The sequence below is a fragment of the Engystomops pustulosus genome, chromosome 4 (genome assembly GCF_040894005.1).
Source record: "Engystomops pustulosus chromosome 4, aEngPut4.maternal, whole genome shotgun sequence".
Lineage (NCBI taxonomy): Eukaryota > Metazoa > Chordata > Amphibia > Anura > Leptodactylidae > Engystomops > Engystomops pustulosus.
The window spans coordinates 52,274,787-52,293,295 of record NC_092414.1 but is presented as its reverse complement, the minus strand read 5'-3'; the positions used below and the strand labels follow the sequence as shown (position 1 = coordinate 52,293,295).

At 39.2% G+C, this 18,509-nt stretch overlaps 1 protein-coding gene and 1 long non-coding RNA gene across 4 annotated transcripts in view; one reads left to right on the top strand and one right to left on the bottom strand.

The window, feature by feature from the left end:
• KCNIP1 (potassium voltage-gated channel interacting protein 1) overlaps nt 1-18,509 on the top strand; it is a 262,914-nt gene that overhangs the window by 241,747 nt on the left and 2,658 nt on the right. For all 3 annotated transcript variants that reach the window (XM_072145907.1, XM_072145908.1, XM_072145906.1), the window contains 4 exons: nt 10,659-10,728; nt 12,556-12,626; nt 16,310-16,417; nt 17,846-17,950. In XM_072145907.1, coding sequence (XP_072002008.1) covers nt 10,659-10,728; nt 12,556-12,626; nt 16,310-16,417; nt 17,846-17,950 — 354 coding nt within the window. The remainder of the gene's footprint in view (nt 1-10,658; nt 10,729-12,555; nt 12,627-16,309; nt 16,418-17,845; nt 17,951-18,509) is intronic.
• On the bottom strand, nt 8,265-9,218 carry LOC140126441 (uncharacterized). The gene is made up of 2 exons (XR_011854830.1): nt 9,085-9,218; nt 8,265-8,479 (listed from the first exon to the last, which is right to left on the bottom strand). It is a non-coding gene; the product is annotated as an uncharacterized lncRNA (long non-coding RNA).

The window sequence follows — 18,509 nt, the reverse complement described above, 5'->3', positions numbered from 1 at the left end:
CCGGTAACACCCGCGATTGGTGCTAGCACCGATCGCGGGTGTTTTCCCAGCGTGGGCTGCCGGCAAAGCTGCCGGCACTCTCAAAAAGATAGCGGCGCATGGGCACCGCCATCTTACCTGGGATCGCCGCTCCCCGTGACGTCATCGGGGGCGGCGATCCGTCTCCATGGTAGCTTCAGGTCTTCCGAAGACCCGAGGCTATTTCGTTTTAACCCCTTCATTACAATGTGCTGATAGCACATTGTAATGAATGAGGAGGAAAATCCTCATATACTGCCATACTGTAGTATGGCAGTATATGGTAGGATCGATCAGACAACCTAGGGTTAAAGTACCCTAGGGAGTCTGAAAAATAGTATAAATAAAAATGTAAAAAAAAGTTTTAAAAAAAAATTATAATAAAAAAACCTAAAATTTCAAATCACCCCCCTTTCCCTAGAACTGACCTAAATATAAATAAACAGTAAAAATCATAAACACATCAGGTATCGACGCGTCCGAAAATGCCCGATCTATCAAAATATGATAAAGGTTTTTCAATGCGTTTAACCCCGTAACGGAAAATAGCGCCCAAAGTCGAAAATGGCACTTTTTTGCCATTTTGAAAAATATAAAAAAATCTATAAAAAGTGATCAAAAGGTCGTACAGTCCTAAAAATGATATCATTGAAAATATTATCAAATTTCACAAAAAATGACACCACCCACAGCTCCGTATACCAAAGTATAAAAAAGTTATTAGCGCCAGAAGTTGGCAAAATCAAAAAAATAATTTTTGTACAGGAGGTTTTCATTTTTGTAAATGTATGAAAACATTATAAAACTTAAACAAATTTGGTATCCATGTAATCGTACCGACCCAAAGAATAAAGTAGACATGTCATTTGGGGCGCTCAGTGAAAGACGTAATATCCAAGCCCACAAGAAAATGGCGCAAATGTGTTTTTTCACCATTTTCATTGCATTTGGAATTTTTTTCCCTCTTCTGAGTACATGGCATGGAATATTTAATAAAATAAAAATTTAAGGTACAGTATGGTAACATTTACAGTAAAATGGACTATGGTATTGTTGTTGTTGTATGCCTTATGTTTATGAGCAACAGTTTTCCTGCTATATACCTGCATGTCATAAGAATTTAAATTATAAAAAGGACCATGTTAAATTCAAATCTGTTTTTTTTTAATTTTTAACTGGTGTTTGTATGCGTTGGAAAAGGGGTAGTCTTATACGGCGAATATAACTTAAACTCTATATTTTAAACAGGAAAGTAAGGGGGTCGTCTTATACACCAGGTCGTCTTATACGCCGGAATATACGGTACATGTTTTAAATAAATACAGGCAGTCCCCGGGTTACATACAAGATAGGTTCCAGAGTTTTGTTCTTAAGTTGAATTTGTATGTAAGTCGGAATTGTATATTTTATAATTGTAGATCCAGACAAAATGGAGTTTAAACATTTTTTGCTGTAATGGGACCAAATATTATCAATAAAGATTCATTACAGACACCTTCCAGCTGATCATTGCAGCCTGGGACTATAATAAAGCATCCAGAGAGCTTCACCAGAGGTCAGAGGGGTCCATCTGTAACTATGGGTTGTCTGTAAGTCGGGTGTCTTTAAGTAGGGGACCGCCTGTACATAGTTAGAACATATCGCGCCGAGTTTGTTTTTATGAACCTAACTGGAATATACTATAGCGTTCTGATATAGAAACCGCATCAGCATTATGAGCAAAGGAACAGGAGGATGGAGAGGTGAACTGGACCTTACATCTATAAATAATATTATTATATACATCTCTGACTAATAATGTTCCTAATAACCTATACATAAATCACCTACTCTATACAATCACATATACAGAAATATACACACCCATTTATATATACAAATATACATATTTACATGTATACACATACGTACGGAAACGTGCAAGCAGACATATGCAGGCCCAGATACATGCAGACACAAATACCGAAATATGATGTACACACATACAAACACATAAAACATCTGGGGGACTACACAAAGCCAGAGCCAGATAAACACATACTTCCCTAATAGCTACAAATGAATGTAACTTTGACATCTCGTTTTAATGATAGGCACCATACAGCGAGCAGGAAGGCCAAAGATATTGCAATTCCACCATCATTTCTTTATGGAGAAAAAAAATCCTGAACCACAGGAGTTGTGGAAAGTCTAATATTTCCCTTTAAGACAAGAAAGGACATTTTTTTTTTACTTTAGAAAGATATAGATGTAATGTCACATAATTTATCTTACTTTTCCTTAGAGAGCCCATCACCATAATGAGGTCCTGCCAGAGGAAGACCCTCCACCAGGACCTGACTAGCATTCAATGTCAGTTTTACACAATCCGAGTTTCACTCAGTAATATCCCCTAGACACCTCGATGTGTAACCAGGGCAACCACGTCTGCAGACATGATACTGAACACGAAAAATTAAATGGGACCAATTACTAGTTTTAGTTCTGAGAGGAGCAGTTACTTCTTTGGAAAAAAGCCACATAGGCCTGTAAGGAGACATAAAGGCCATGGGGTCAGCAACAATTTGGATTTAAGAAGTCGCGAAAGAATAGTTATACCAGAGAATGGAGAAAAAATGTGATCTATTAGCGGTAGGTGAAGTGATGTTCTGGATTACATGTACATACACTCACCGGCCACTTTTTTAGGTACACCTGTCCAACTGCTCGTTAACACTTAATTTCTAATCAGCCAATCACATGGCGTCAACTCAGTGCATTTAGGCATGGTCAAGACAATATCCTGCAGTTCAAACCGAGCATCAGTAGGGGGAACAAAGGTGATTTGAGTGCCTTTGAACGTGGCATGGTTGTTGGTGCCAGAAGGGCTGGTCTGATTATTTCAGAAACTGCTGTTCTACTGGGATTTTCACGCACAACCATCTCTAGGGTTTACAGAGAATGGTCCGAAAAAGAAAAAACATGCAGTGAGCGGCAGTTCTGTGGGCGGAAATGCCTTGTTGATGCCAGAGGTTATAGGAGAATGGCCAGACTGGTTCGAGCTGATAGAAAGGCAACAGTGACTCAAATCGCCACCCGTTACAACCAAGGTAGGCAGAAGAGCATCTCTGAACGCACAGCACATCGAACTTTGAGGCAGATGGGCTACAGCAGCAGAAGACCACACCGGGTGCCACTTCTTTCAGCTAAGAAAAGGAAACCGAGGCTACAATTTGCACAAACTCATCGAAATTGGACAGTAGAATATTGGAAAACCGTTGCCTGGTCTGATGAGTCTCGATTTCTGCTGCGACATTCGGATGGTAGGGTCAGAATTTGGCGTCAACAACATGAAAGCATGGATCCATCCTGCCTTGTATCAACGGTTCAGGCTGGTGGTGGTGGTGTCATGGTGTGGGGAATATTTTCTTGGCACTCTTTGGGCCCCTTGGTACCAATTGAGCATCGTTGCAACGCCACAGCCTACCTGATTATTGTTGCTGACCATGTCCATCCCTTTATGACCACAATGTACCCAACATCTGATGGCTACTTTCAGCAGGATAATGCGCCATGTCATAAAGCTGGAATCATCTCAGACTGGTTTCTTGAACATGACAATGAGTTCACTGTACTCAAATGGCCTCCACAGTCAGCAGATCTCAATCCAATAGAGCATATTTGGGATGTGGTGGAACGGGAGATTCACATCATGGATGTGCAGCCGATAAATCTGCGGCAACTGTGTGATGCCATCATGTCAATATGGACCAAAATCTCTGAGGAATGCTTCCAGCACCTTGTTGAATCTATGCCACCAAGAATTGAGGCAGTTCTGAAAGCAAAAGGGGGTCCAACCCGTTACTAGCATGGTGTACCTAATAAAGTGGCCGTTGAGTGTATGTTTATTGTATAGATGTACAGTACTAGGTCTCATGCACACATAGGGAGAGATTTATCATAGGTCTCTTAGAGCATAACTGTTCTAGTTGACCATGGCAACCAATCACAGCTCAGCTTTCATTTTCCCACACCTGTTTATAAAATTAAAGTTGATCTCTGATTGGTTTCCATGTGCAACTAGAACAGTTTTAGCTCAGAAACTTGATGATAAAGTACAAGAAGTTGTTACTATGGGCTCATACATGCTCCATGTATGAGACGAAAGCTTGAGCTGCAAATTATAGCAGGTAAAGATAGTTCATATATATAAATATCCAGCTCACCTGTTTTGCATATGGGTCACTTCTTATTGTGCGGTATCCAAAATCCGAATGTGAACGGTGCTCGGGTCCTAGTTGAAAAAGGAAGCCTGTGCCGCTTCAGTTGTAGCATAGAGTGAAGAAATGGATGGATCCAGCACTCGTTGTGGATAAGTTAAAATTGCATGTTCTTTATTTAATCCATGTTATGCAAATACAAAAACCGGAAAAGCCATAGTAAAAAATGAGAGACGTCAATTTTAACTTATCCACAACGAGTGCTGGATCCATCCATTTCTTCACTCTATGCTGCAAATTATAGACCAGGTCCGATTCTGTCTGAGCAAGTCCTTTACTACTCACACGCCGATGACACGGGCTGCAAATAATGGATTATAAATAAAATTATTGTCAGAGCTGCTTTAATCGGCCAGTATTCACACTATTTATAATAATAATCATAATCTATATTTATATGGCACCATCATATTCCGTAGCGCTTTACAAATAATGGGAGAAATGTTCAAATAAAAAATGACATTAAAGAGTAATAACATAGTCATATGGCACGATAGGAGTGAGGGCCCTGCTCAAGAGCTTAGTCTATGAGGATGAGGGGGTGACACAAGAGCTTAGTCTATGAGGATGAGGGGGTGACACAAGAGCTTACAGTCTGTGAGGATGAGGGGGTGCCACAAGAGCTTACAGTCTATGAGGATGAGGTGGTGACATAAGAGCTTACAGTCTGTAAGGATGAGGGGGTGACACGAAAGCTTACAGTCTATGAGGATGAAGGGTTGACACAAGAGCTTACAGTCTATGAGGATGAGGGGGCGACACAAGAGCTTACAGTCTATGAGGATGAGGGGGTGACACAAGAGCTTACAGTCTATGAGGATGAGGGGGTGACACAAGAGCTTACAGTCTATGAGGATGAGGGGGCAACACAAGAGCTTACAGTCTATGATGATGAAGGGGTGACACAAGAGCTTACAGTCTATGAGGATGAGGGGGTGACACAAGAGCTTACAGTCTATGAGGATGAGGGGGTGACACAAGAGCTTACAGTCTATGAGGATGAGGGGGTGACACAAGAGCTTACAGTCTATGAGGATGAGGGGGTGACACAAGAGCTTACAGTCTATGAGGATGAGGGGGTGACACAAGAGCTTACAGTCTATGAGGATGAGGGGGTGACACAAGAGCTTACAGTCTATGATGATGAAGGGGTGACACAAGAGCTTACAGACTATGAGGATGAGGGGGTGACACAAGAGCTTATAGTCTATGAGGATGAGGGGGTGACACAAGAGCTTACAGTCTATGAGGATGAGGGGGGTGACACAAGAGCTTACAGTCTATGAGGATGAGGGGGTGACACAAGAGCTTACAGCCTATGAGGATGAGGGGGCGACACAAGAGATATAAGAGCCTGTATAATGGTCCAGCCATTCTTTATAAGGGAACAGTATAAAATAATGTAATAAATAAAAATTCTGCTGCTTATACAGCCATCAGCTGCCATCTTATATACAGAGTCCAGAGTCCAAGGTCAATGGGACTGCAGAGAAGCCTGGAGCTTGGTATTCGGTGTTTGCCAGATAACAGACGGGGGGAAGTCCTGGAGACGGGGTTGTCCTCTGCAATGTGGGGAAATAGAGCTGAATTTTATGTGTGTGTTCGGATGTGTCTTCTGGATTCAGGGTGCATTGCAACATGAGCTAGGTCTTCACTAGTGGATTAGCTGATGTCCTCTTTAGGATGCAGCCAGTTTGTAGCTTGAGGCTAAGCCCCATTTTTTTGTATTCTGACATTATTTGCTTTTGTATGGATAGAACTTTTGAGCACCTTTACTTATTAAAGCGATTTTGAGATAGTTTTTTAATCACATCTTGTATTTCATTTTAGTGGTAAATTTTGTCTGATAAATTTTGCATCTATTTATAAAAAAAAATAAAATGATGAATTTTTTGACATATTTGCAAAATTCAAAATTATTTAGTTTTCAGGCAGATAGATTTACCACCTAGATAAGTTGCTGAATAACAGCAAAATACAGGCGGTCCCATACTTAAGAACACTCGACTTACAGACAACCCCTAGTTACAAACGGACCTCTGGTAATTGGTAATTTACTGTACCCTAGGCTACAATAAGGTGTCTGCAATTAAGCTTTATTGTCAATACTGTGTCTGAGATGGGGTTACAATTATAAAGTATATGGTTCCGACTTACATACACAATCAACTTAAGAACAAACCTACAGAACCTATCTTGTACGTAGCCTGGGGAGTGCCTGTACATAATATTAGAAAACCCCTATATATCAACCTATTTTAAAATCTGCACCCCTCAAACTATCAGAAACAGCTTTTAGGAAGATTGTTAACCCCTTGAGATCTTCATGGTAATTAAATCAAAATGGAGGTGAAATTTAGAGTGGTCAAATTTTGTCTGTAATATGTTAATTTAGCCCTAAAATGTATACGTTCACAAAAGATTAAAATAGGAAACCTTTCTTAAAATTTGTTGTGCAATTTCTCACAAGTATGGAGAAACCCCACATGTGGATGTTACTTGTTGTAGGGGAGTACAGTGAGGTGCAGAAGAGAAGGAGGGCCCTGCATTAGCCAGTTTTGCCTTATAGAATTAAATAGTTTTTAGTATGTTCATGGCGCACTTTATTGAGCTATAAAATATTTGTTTTTCTGTTGATGTTGTGAGGACGTATTATTTGCAGGATTTTTCACTGGTACTATTTTGGGGTGGCTATGCCCTATTGCTAAAAATTTAGTAATTATTTACTAGTATGGCACGGAGCAGCAAGTGGTTAATGGATACCATTTTGAGTAGAGAAAATGTGTTGATTCAGACATTTGGTTGTTTGTTTTTTCTCGTGGTTCCCTACATGGAATAATCTTTCTCATATTTTGATAGAATTATGGAATGTGAGGATACGTAACATGTTTATGATTGTGTGTGTTTATTTTCATTTCTGATCTATGGAAAAGTTGGTGATTTTGAATTTAAAAAAATGATTTTAAATAATTTTTGAACATTTTTAATATTATTTAAAGGGGTTTGCACATGAAAGAAAGTTCTCAAAATGTAATCCACTAGTGATGTTTACACAATTAAGATAATATTTAACCCCTTCACAATTTTATTTAGTTTTATTGCTGTTTTAGCTCTTATAACTCAGTGATAACTCTTTAAGCAGACACATTACGATCCCTCCTAGAGCTGGAAGATGCTGTGTGCTGACAATGTGCTTAGATTACCAGGGTACAGGTTTATCTACACTTTTATTTAGCTTCTGAACATTCTACTAGTATCTGACACAGAGAAAAAGAGAGATGAGAGCTAATGAGATGTATACAACATACAATGACACACTTCAGCTCTGCTATATCTGAGCTATAACAAACACTGCCAGCTTTGCTACATCTGAACTATAACACACACAGAGTACCCCTCTCCCGTATAAAGACCTTATCTTGTAGAAAAAGTCTCTGCACAATACTGCTTCCGGCAGGAAGTGTCTGTGTGTGAGATCACACTGCATCTAGCAGACAGGAGAAGCTATTCATGAGAAGACCATTTACGGTCTTATCCCACGGCAATCGAAATTGTATACACCAGGACTGATAGAGACAGGTTGTAATTATATCTGTAAAATGCTGCATTTTTGTTAATAACATTGAATTAGAGAATGTGTTATTTTGTTATCCTGAGTACATTTAAGAATCTTGTCATCATGATATTACCCCGTTAAGGCTCCCTGGGGTATATGATCCCTAGGGATTCTGTTTGCTTTTACAATGTACTGTAATACTAAAGTATTGCTGTATATTGTACATTTGCTGTCTTTGGCAGGGTCACTCTTTCGAAGGCCTGGGAGTTTCATAGAGACTCATAGCCACCCCCTGATGTTTCCAGCATAACTTTTTAATGACTCATAACAGTATGGTGTGCATGGTTATGGGGTTAAACTTAACCCTGTGTTTTTTGTCCTGCTCTGGGTAGTATGGCTATATCTTTGATTATCTCTTTTTTTTTGCCCGGAAATCTGTATCCTAGAAAAGTCTGGTAACAGGGTTATGGAAATGTACAATGCCTTTATTTTGTTGTTCTCTTTGTTATACAAGCAGCGGCAGCTGTATTCTCTGTGTGAAGGCTAAGCAGGTCTCCAGCAGGTTATCTTCTGGGTGTTATTTACCTTACATATACAACTGCTACTGTGTGAAGTGGAGTACAGTATCACATATATTGCCTTTTCCCTGCGTGGATAAAAAAAAAGTATTTACGGTACATGAGATTTTTTATTTTTCCTGGCTAACCCGGTAGTTCTACAATTTTCTCAAAATACAGTACTATAAGTGATTGAGGAACACTTCAGATCTTTTTGTACAGAGCCCCATCTAGTGGCTATAAATTATTACTACAGTTATCTATCGTAGATATATGTTTTGTTGTTTAACTTTTCTATCTTAGATGTCTCATTCAGATTCTGGTCTTAGGCTCATCTAATGTTGTTTTACCTAACATCTATAGATGCTCAGGGCTTATGGATGCCTTCAAGGGTGATTGTGAACCTGCCATTCTCTTTTCAGATGTCAGTGATCTGGGTCAAGGACTTTGTTCACTTTTCTCTTAATGAAATGAGATAAATTTAGACACTCTCAATGGTGTGAAAGTCCTCTTGCAATATTTCTGTTATTTGAGATCCAATCTTCCTCTCGAGAGAAGTAGAGCCACCAAATGATAAAATTGTGTAATAAAGTGAGGATAGCCAAGCTCATACAGGCAGTCCTGTCAAAAGACCAGAAAATCCCCCCAGGAATTAAATATCAAGTCCATAACAGCAAGTAATTGAATGACTTACCCAAGCTCATTGTGGATCAGACCTTGAAGTTCCCACGGATAGAACTGCTTGTGGCTTTACTTCAGCACATGGACAAGTAGCAGGACAACACTTTTAGTCCCATGTGCACATGGCAATTCAAAAAGCTATGGTACTTTTAGTACAAACCAGTCAGACCTTGTGAATGATAGGTAAGGGGATTAAAGATTTGTTGACAATAAAGTGAAGATCCTCAACAAGCAGAAGCAAACATATTTCCTTTCTTAACCCTTATGTGGCTTATGCCCTTTTTTATGTTTCCTTTTACATAAATCTATGGGCTTGCTCGCTTCATAACAAAATGTGCTTTCTAGGGGCATGTTTTGATATCCTATGCAATGTACTAGGAAGCTGAAAAAATTTCAAATGACACCGTTTATTAACCCCTTAGCGCCGAGGCTCTTTATCGTTTTTCAAAAATGTAAAGAGCTGTGTGACGGCTTGTTTTCTGTGTAACATATTGCACTTCATAGTGACGGTATTTACTATTCCATGCCGCGTACTCGGAAGCGGGAAAAAAATTCCAAATGCAGTGAAAATGGTGAAAAAACGCATTTGAACCGTTCTCTTGTGGGCTTGGATTTTACGGCTTTTACAGCAATATGCATCAAAGACTTACTGGCTTGACACATGACATACTACTACGTCACGTGTCAGTGAGGGGTTAAAGTTTTGGTTTATTGCAAAACGTAGAAAAAGAGGAAATAATCCTTTTTATATTTTGGGGTGGGGAGATAACTAACAAGTTTGTCTTTATGTTTTTATAGGTTATAGAAACAGAGTTTTGCAGATGATTGACTATTATGAATATTAAGGAAAGGTTATGTTAAACTTTAGAGTACTACCAACATTTGCCACAAAGAAGCAATCCTTTCTGGAGTTCTTCAACTGAGGAGTCTACTAAATAGTGTTCCTGAAAAATTGGCAGGGGATTGGCAAATGATCATAAATCCATACAATAAAGATGGAAGGGTAATAGTGTTTCAGTAGACATTTACCTTAATGTGTCTATTACACTCTACCCTGCAAGATGTACTAGTGCTTGGCCTGTTATGGCCTAAATTCAAGAAGGCATTTCTAGTTTACCACTCTTCTTTTTGGAAGTATTTCATGAATTATGTAAAGTGATAGACAGACCATTGTTCATAATATTTGAAGATTCCTTGAGCACTGGTTATGTTCCACAGGACTGGTGCATAACAATTGTGGTGCCAATATACAAAAAATGATCAAAAAGTGATCCTGGAAACTACAGACCTGTGAGTCTAACTTCTGTTGTGGGTATAATATTTGAGGGGTTTGTTACAGATGCTATCCTGGAGTATCTGACTGTACAGAATCTTATAACCCAGCATCAACATGGGTTTATGAGGGATTCTGTAAGACTAATCTTTTTGGCTTATATGAGAAGGTAAATTCCAGACTGGACCTGGGGAGGCTGTGGATATTGTATATTGTATATCTGGACTTTTTCAAGGCAATTTATAAAATAAAATCATGAACAAAAGTAACAGCTATCAAATATGTAATTATTTTTCTATTTTACATTTATATAGGAGTGTCCTAGTGGAGTTGTTAATGAAGATACTTTCAAGCAAATCTATTCACAGTTCTTTCCGCATGGAGGTGAGTGTATTTTTTTTCATAAAATGATAAATTATTTTACACACTAAATTGTAGATCACCAGAAAGTTTGCACCAAAGAACTGCACAGAAAAAAGACTCTCCTGTTAGGTAGACTGGAAACAGATTGGCATGATCTCTAATTTAAGATGCAGAAGGGAACATCCACTCGTGTCTAGCTGGTAATCATGTCCTTATGCATCTCCCTGTACTGCACACAGTGAGGAGATAGACTATTGATCGAATGATCTACATTAAGGAGAAGAGCAAAGGAGCGGTGGCATATTCTAAACGAAAGGAAAAGTTGACCAACAGGACATGAGCTGTTATGCACCTTAGGTCATGCTAACTAGTGATAGATCAGTATGGCTTAAATATATCCAGTCTCTTGGCTACATACACATTAGGTGACAGCATTGGGACTCTGGGTGCACCAATGCACAATAGGTCCTACAGCACCAACCTTACAGTGATGAATACATGGGCAACACATACAACTCACATTTGGTGCCACACTGGTTTATCTACCGGATTTTATCTGATTTACAGATACATTTTTACAGATTTTCTTTTTTCATTTTGAAAGTCTTTAGTCTAAAATATACTAAATCAAAATCAAGCATGAGAAACTACGGTAACTTACTCAAAGTTACCCTGGCTTATGTTTGTTAACCATGGCCTCCTTTCTTTTTATATCAACTTTTACAATTATGCTAATAAGCCTGAAAGGCCATGGCACTCCCCCCTCCCCACTGTATGTTAAATGCTGCCAAAATTACAGAAGGTGGAGGGGGAGACTGTGACTTCTGCTGAAGTGTAACAATAGCTTGTGAAGCCAGAGCACAGAGGGCTTCTGTAAAATGCCCAGAGCCCTTCAGACTTATTAGCATATTTGTAAAAGTTTCTTTTAGAAGGAAGGAGGCCATGTATAACAAACATTAGAATATTACCACAGTGACAGTGCCTGGTCTATGAGTAAGTGCCCCTGGTTTATCAGGCTTTATTTTAAGGTGTCAAATTTCATTGAAAGGGGTTCGGTTTTCGGATTTCAGAAAAGAAAAATAAACAGGCACGGGCTGGGAAGAAGCTAAAAGAGCAAATAGCCTGGTACTTACTTGCTTAATCCCCCATCCGTACAACACTGAGTCTCTGCTGCTGTATCCAATATTTGATGACTAGGTATCAGCTTTAATGGCAGTTGAACGCCAGTCATTGACCTAAGCAGCAGGCATTGTCAGGTTGGTTTCAGGGGTGGCTATGATGAAGCAGGTCTTTGCCCTCAACTCTCAGGCAAAGTCAACAAATGAGGAAGCAGTAGAGACATAGTGACTCAGTGGAAGGCCTTTTTTTGCCTTTGAAAAAGTGGGCAGCGTATTTCAGGCTACTTAGGACATTATATTTGTGCAGGATGTCCTTAGAAATTAAGACTGATTGGTATTGGATATCAAAATTTGTTGTCAGGATTGAAAGGATTAAGCGGGATACACTGTATGATAGGTCAGGCCCCTTCCATAGTAGGGTACGTCAAGCTCTTCTGAAAAAAATCATTTTGTAAATTATTTTTACAAAATTGGAATAAAATTGAATGTTGTCATGGACTTGTTGTGGGCCTGTACAGTTACAGAAAATCTATGGTTCTGCATATGATGTCTCTTAGTATACTATCTACATTATTCCTACATGCTTATTGTATGCCAACCATAATGTACATTGTCAGTACATATATGTATCATCCATATACTAATTGTTCCTATGTTGTTCTTTTTGTTGTTGTTACTTGCAATTTAAAATAATAAAAAATATGAAACAAAACAATTTTTCTCCCAACAGATGCCAGCATGTACGCTCATTATCTGTTTAATGCTTTTGATGCTGCTCAGTCTGGATCAGTAAAATTTGAGGTAATTTATTGTTTTATTAAAGTAAATGAAAAAGATCAATTTTAATGTGTGAGATGACTGTAAAGTGCTCTGAATGAAAGAGTTTTATCCTTAAATTTCTTTAGGCTGGTTTAAATAGTGTTTTTGGGAGAGGCACCTTGAGATTATGTATAATTTTTCAGGCATAAACAACCCAGAAATAATTGCAATGCCTTGAAAACCTTCCAGGACTTGGGAATATTTTCCCCTTCATGCCACCTCTACTCTGTAGCCTCCTGATGTTTCTGGTGGTGGCAGAGCGGTTGGGTTGGGGTAGACCTATGATATATCTCCCCAATGCCTTTAGTACACAAAACAATTCAGGTTTTTTAAGTGTTTTTTTTTAGATAATAGAATAGACTTCCCTGCAGTATATGAGAACCACCAGAAAGTGTGAGTTTTATAAATGTCATGAAAAAATATGGCACCAAAATGTCAAAAAAGCAAAACTGATATTGTCATCCGGCAATTTTAGATCCACAGATGTACAAGGAGAGCTGATTTTTAAATCCACAGTATGTTACTTATGGAAACAATGCCTCTGGAAATATTTATTGTGTGGGAAATATACACTCACCGCCACTTTATTAGGTACACCTGTCCAACTGCTCGTTAACACTTAATTTCTAATCAGCCAATCACATGGCGGCAACTCAGTGCATTTAGGCATGTAGACATGGTCAAGACAATCTCCTGCAGTTCAAACCGAGCATCAGTATGGGGAAGAAAGGTGATTTGAGTGCCTTTGAACGTGGCATGGTTGTTGGTGCCAGAAGGGCTGGTCTGAGTATTTCAGAAACTGCTGATCTACTGGGATTTTCACGCACAACCATCTCTAGGGTTTACAGAGAATGGTCCGAAAAAGAAAAAACATCCAGTGAGCGGCAGTTCTGTGGGCGGAAATGCCTTGTTCATGCCAGAGGTCAGAGGAGAATGGGCAGACTGGTTCGAGCTGATAGAAAGGCAACAGTGACTCAAATCACCACCCGTTACAACCAAGGTAGGCAGAAGAGCATCTCTGAACGCACAGTACGTCGAACTTTGAGGCAGATAGGCCACAGCAGCAGAAGACCACACCGGGTGCCACTCCTTTCAGCTAAGAACAGGAAACTGAGGCTACAACTTGCACAAGCTCATCGAAATTGGACAGTAGAAGATTGGAAAAACGTTGCCTGGTCTGATGAGTCTCGATTTCTGCTGCAACATTCGGATGGTAGGGTCAGAATTTGGCGTCAACAACATGAAAGCATGGATCCATCCTGCCTTGTATCAACGGTTCAGGCTGTTGGTGGTGGTGTCATGGTGTGGGGAATATTTTCTTGGCACTCTTTGGGCCCCTTGGTACCAATTGAGCATCGTTGCAACGCCACAGCCTACCTGAGTATTGTTGCTGACCATGTCCATCCCTTTATGACCACAATGTACCCAACATCTGATGGCTACTTTCAGCAGGATAATGCGCCATGTCATAAAGCTGGAATCATCTCAGACTGGTTTCTTGAACATGACAATGAGTTCACTGTACTCAAATGGCCTCCACAGTCACCAGATCTCAATCCAATAGAGAATCTTTGGGATGTGGTGGAACGGGAGATTCGCATCATGGATGTGCAGCCGACAAATCTGCGGCAACTGTGTGATCCCATCATGTCAATATGGACCAAAATCTCTGAGGAATGCTTCCAGCACCTTGTTGAATCTATGCCATGAAGAATTGAGGCAGTTCTGAAGGCAAAAGGGGATCCAACCCGTTACTAGCATGGTGTACCTAATAAAGTGGCCGGTGAGTGTATATCAGTGAATTAAGGACACTTCTTGATAGAATTATTTAATGCTGTGTAGAGGATTTATTTATCATTGAATGGTATTCTCTGGCCAGGGCATCCTCTATGCCTAGAGGGAAGTTTGTTCTACCATTGCCATAGATAAGGATTCTTTACAGTTAGAGCAGTGAGACTGTGGAACTGTCTGTCACTAGAGGTTGTAATGGCGAATATTTAATCCCTTCCCGACGTGCGCTGTAATAGTACGGCGCACGTCGGGTGCATGGAGAGGGCTCACGGGCTGAGCCCTTTCCATAGCCAGTAAGTCTTTGCTGCATATTGCAGCAAACACTTACCGGTAACACCCGCAATTGGTGCTAGCACCGATTGCGGGTGTTATCCCATCCAAGATGACAACGCATGGGCACTGCCATCTTGGTGAAGATCATCACACCCTTCTTGTCATGACAGCCTCGGGTTTTAACCCATCCACTACAATGTGCAAATCGCACATTGTAATGAATAAGAAGAAAAATCCCCATATACTGGCAGTATATGGTAGGATCAATCAGACAACCTAGGGGATTTGAAAAGTAGTAAAAATAAAAAAAAGCTTTTTAAAAAAATATTTAAAAAATCTAAAATTCAAATCTTCCCCCAAAAGTCATATAAATAAACAGTTAAAATAACAAACACATTAGGTGTCACCGCATCCGAAAATGCCCGACCTATCAAAATATAATAACATTTTTTCACTGTGTTTAACCCCGTAACAGAAAATAGCGCCCAATATCGAAAATGGCCCTTTTTTTGCCGTTTTGCAAAATATATAAAACTCAATAAAAAGTGATCAAAAGGTTGTACAGTCCTAAAAATGGTAGCCTTGAAAACATCATCAAAAGTCGCAAAAAAATTACAGCAACCATCGCTCCGTACACCAAAGTATGAAAAAGTTAGTGCCCGGAGGTGGCAAAATGAAAGCCGTAAAAACCAAGCCCTCAAGAAAATGACACAAATGCAAATTTTCACCATTTTCACTGCATTTGGATTTCTTTTCCCGCTTCCCAGTACACGGCATGGAATATTAAATCGCGTCACTATGAATTGCAATTTGTTACGCAGAAAACAAGCCATAACACAGCTCTTTACGTCTAAAAGTAAAAAAAATTTTAAGGTGGGGAGTGAGAAATGGAAATGAAAAACAAAAAAGGGCCCGGTCGTTAAGGGGTTCCACGGGCCTGGATGTCATTACGGAGAGTAAAAATATCACATCATGTGGGAAAAACAGTATGTTTCTGTTGATCCGGGGAGTTATTCTAACTATTATATTAGAGGTCGGTATTTTTTCCTACTTTGTGCCAATTGCCATCAGTATTGCAGGGTTTTTATTTGCCTTCATCTGGATCAACACTTTGTAATGTGGGATTAATAGGTACGGATGATTGACTGATGTCTTTTAATAACCTTATATACTATGATACTATTATCATTGAAAAAATATTTAAGGTTGAACTACGATCCTGATTTTCATGGAGATAGTTATCTATTAAAATGTTACTATGCAGTTGAAGATATCCCTCTAAATGACAATAATTTACCTGCTTCTTTAGAAGATTAGATGTAACATAGGTGAGTGACTTTGGGACATTCAGTGATGTGTTAAATCCTATGGAAGATTCCTTATCCTCAGAAATATAATATTTGAAAACTCCTAGATTTTCTCTGTCCCGCATAATATTGCTGTGGTCTGTAGGAAGATTCAGTGACAGCTTCTAAAAGCTCAATTATTTCTAAAATAAATATCTAAAAAATATTTGTTTTAAGGTTTTGTTAATATCATAACAACCATTATTATTAATGTCATTTTATGCTCATTACTAATATACTGTATTTTTCTTGTAGGATTTTGTAGCAGCGCTGTCAATTTTGTTAAGAGGAACGATCCATGAAAAGCTCCGGTGGACGTTCAATCTTTATGACCTAAACAAAGATGGATACATCAACAAAGAGGTATATATCATGCTATATATTTATTATAGTTATTAATAACAGACATTTGGAATAGACTTGTTAACATGATGTTACCTATTACAATTGCTACAAACTTCATCATAGTCCTTTTCAGACTACAGATTCCCAGGGTTCACCAGCCCTGGTGTACCTTTAATGACATAGAAACCGTTGTCCTGCAGACATTCTAGTATATAGTGGGAGATCTATGAGATCACTCATGATTATACTTCCATTGCATAATAGGACAATTATTGAATCCACATTTACAACTAGTCCTATCCTCTACTGATCTTTAAAGATGTTTTACCAGGTTCACAATATTCATGGTCTATCAAAATCAGATTGGTAGGACTCCCAGAATCCCTTCACTGCCAAGTACTGTTCTACTGAAACTCACCATTGCCTATCTGTTGACCTGCTACTTGTTGGGTGTTTTGTTGAATCCTGATCAGCTTTATTGGAACCAGCTTATGTCAGTACACATTATCACTAAGCAGGTTCAACTCGCCTGTCATCCACGTCAGTGACAGAGTAAAGAACTAGTACTTTAGAAGGAGGAATAACAACTGTAGAGAGATACAGCCCACCCCCCTTCACACCCCAGTTATGTCCCTGAGTCAGCCCCATGAAATTTTAATGGTTAAAATAATGTACTTGTTTAAATAGCACCTGGAAAGATGTGTTGGATGTGCTATTATATGTAAATTAGCTGCATATGCAAATCTATGTCACATTTTCTTGGTAAAAAATTCAGTGTGCATAAGATAATCTTTTTCATTCACTAGTTTGTATCTGCTCCATTGTGAAATAATTCTAATAAATAGCAATATTTAACAAATGACTGTGTGCTTATAAAACTGGGAATATGAAAACACTAATGTATCTATGGTCATTTGTTTACACATCTTCATATAAAAAGTTACTTATCCCCCACATCCCTCTGTTCCGGTGCAGTGTGCCCAGTGCCAGCTCCTGTCCCTCTGTTGTCAGGTGACATGAAAGTTGAGGAAGATCATGAATGCAGCTAGTCACTGATCAGATCAGTCAGTGATGGGCCTTCGGTACTGACATAGATGACCTGCCTTCAGAGGCACATGTTAGGTCTTTAAGTCTGTTAGGTAACTCGGTAGGGGAAGGGTCAAGGAAGTTTATATTAGTTATTTTAACACAGGGTGTTATTAAAGCAGCTGGGGGGTTGGGCTGGACAAGCCTATTAATCTAATTCTCTATTTATCAACTTTTGTTAAAAAGAGTTATTTGGATTTCATAAACTACCTTATATATTCATTATAAGCCGAGTTTTTCGTCTTATAAAAAAATGTGCTGAAAAAATGGCTTATACTTGAGTCTATAAAAAAACAAACTTGTTTCAGCTTTAAATGTGCATCTCTCTCAAGTCTAATCCATACAAAATGTTTTACATAGGAAATGATGGACATTGTTAAAGCCATATATGACATGATGGGAAAATATACCTATCCTGTGCTCAAAGATGATGCCCCCAAGCAGCATGTGGATTTATTTTTTCAGGTTAGTATATGTTTACTTCTATTGGATTCAGTATACTAGGGGGTAATTCATGAAAACACGCCTCTTCAAATCCCCCCCTCCAGCACTCCAAAGCCCATATCTACTGAGATGATCAGACTTTATAGGTCCAAAGTGGCGTTCGGGTTGAAGAAGCCAAGGAAACTGGCAGGGAAAAGGGAGATTTATGTGCCATCTCCGCCAGTAAAGTGGCAGAAAAGGCATAATAAATCTCCCCATTGTATACAATAGGGATGCACGATACATCAACATTTTGGTAACTTTCCAGTTTTAAAGGAAATCAACCACTAAGAAAAACAAAACCTACAAATACTCACCTCTGCTCCTCTTCACCTTGATCCCGATGCTGTCCATCGCTAAGCTTGACACACCAGGATCAACTAGAAAACAGGCATGAATTCACTCCGTGACGTCACCTTGCTGTCCCATGCTCCCAGCATAGGAGATGGAGGTGGCAAGGCCATGCATAATTAGCAGCCCAGAGTGCTTAATATCTTGTCCCTGCGCTCTGTACTGTTAATTATAAGTTTGTTTTTTAGGT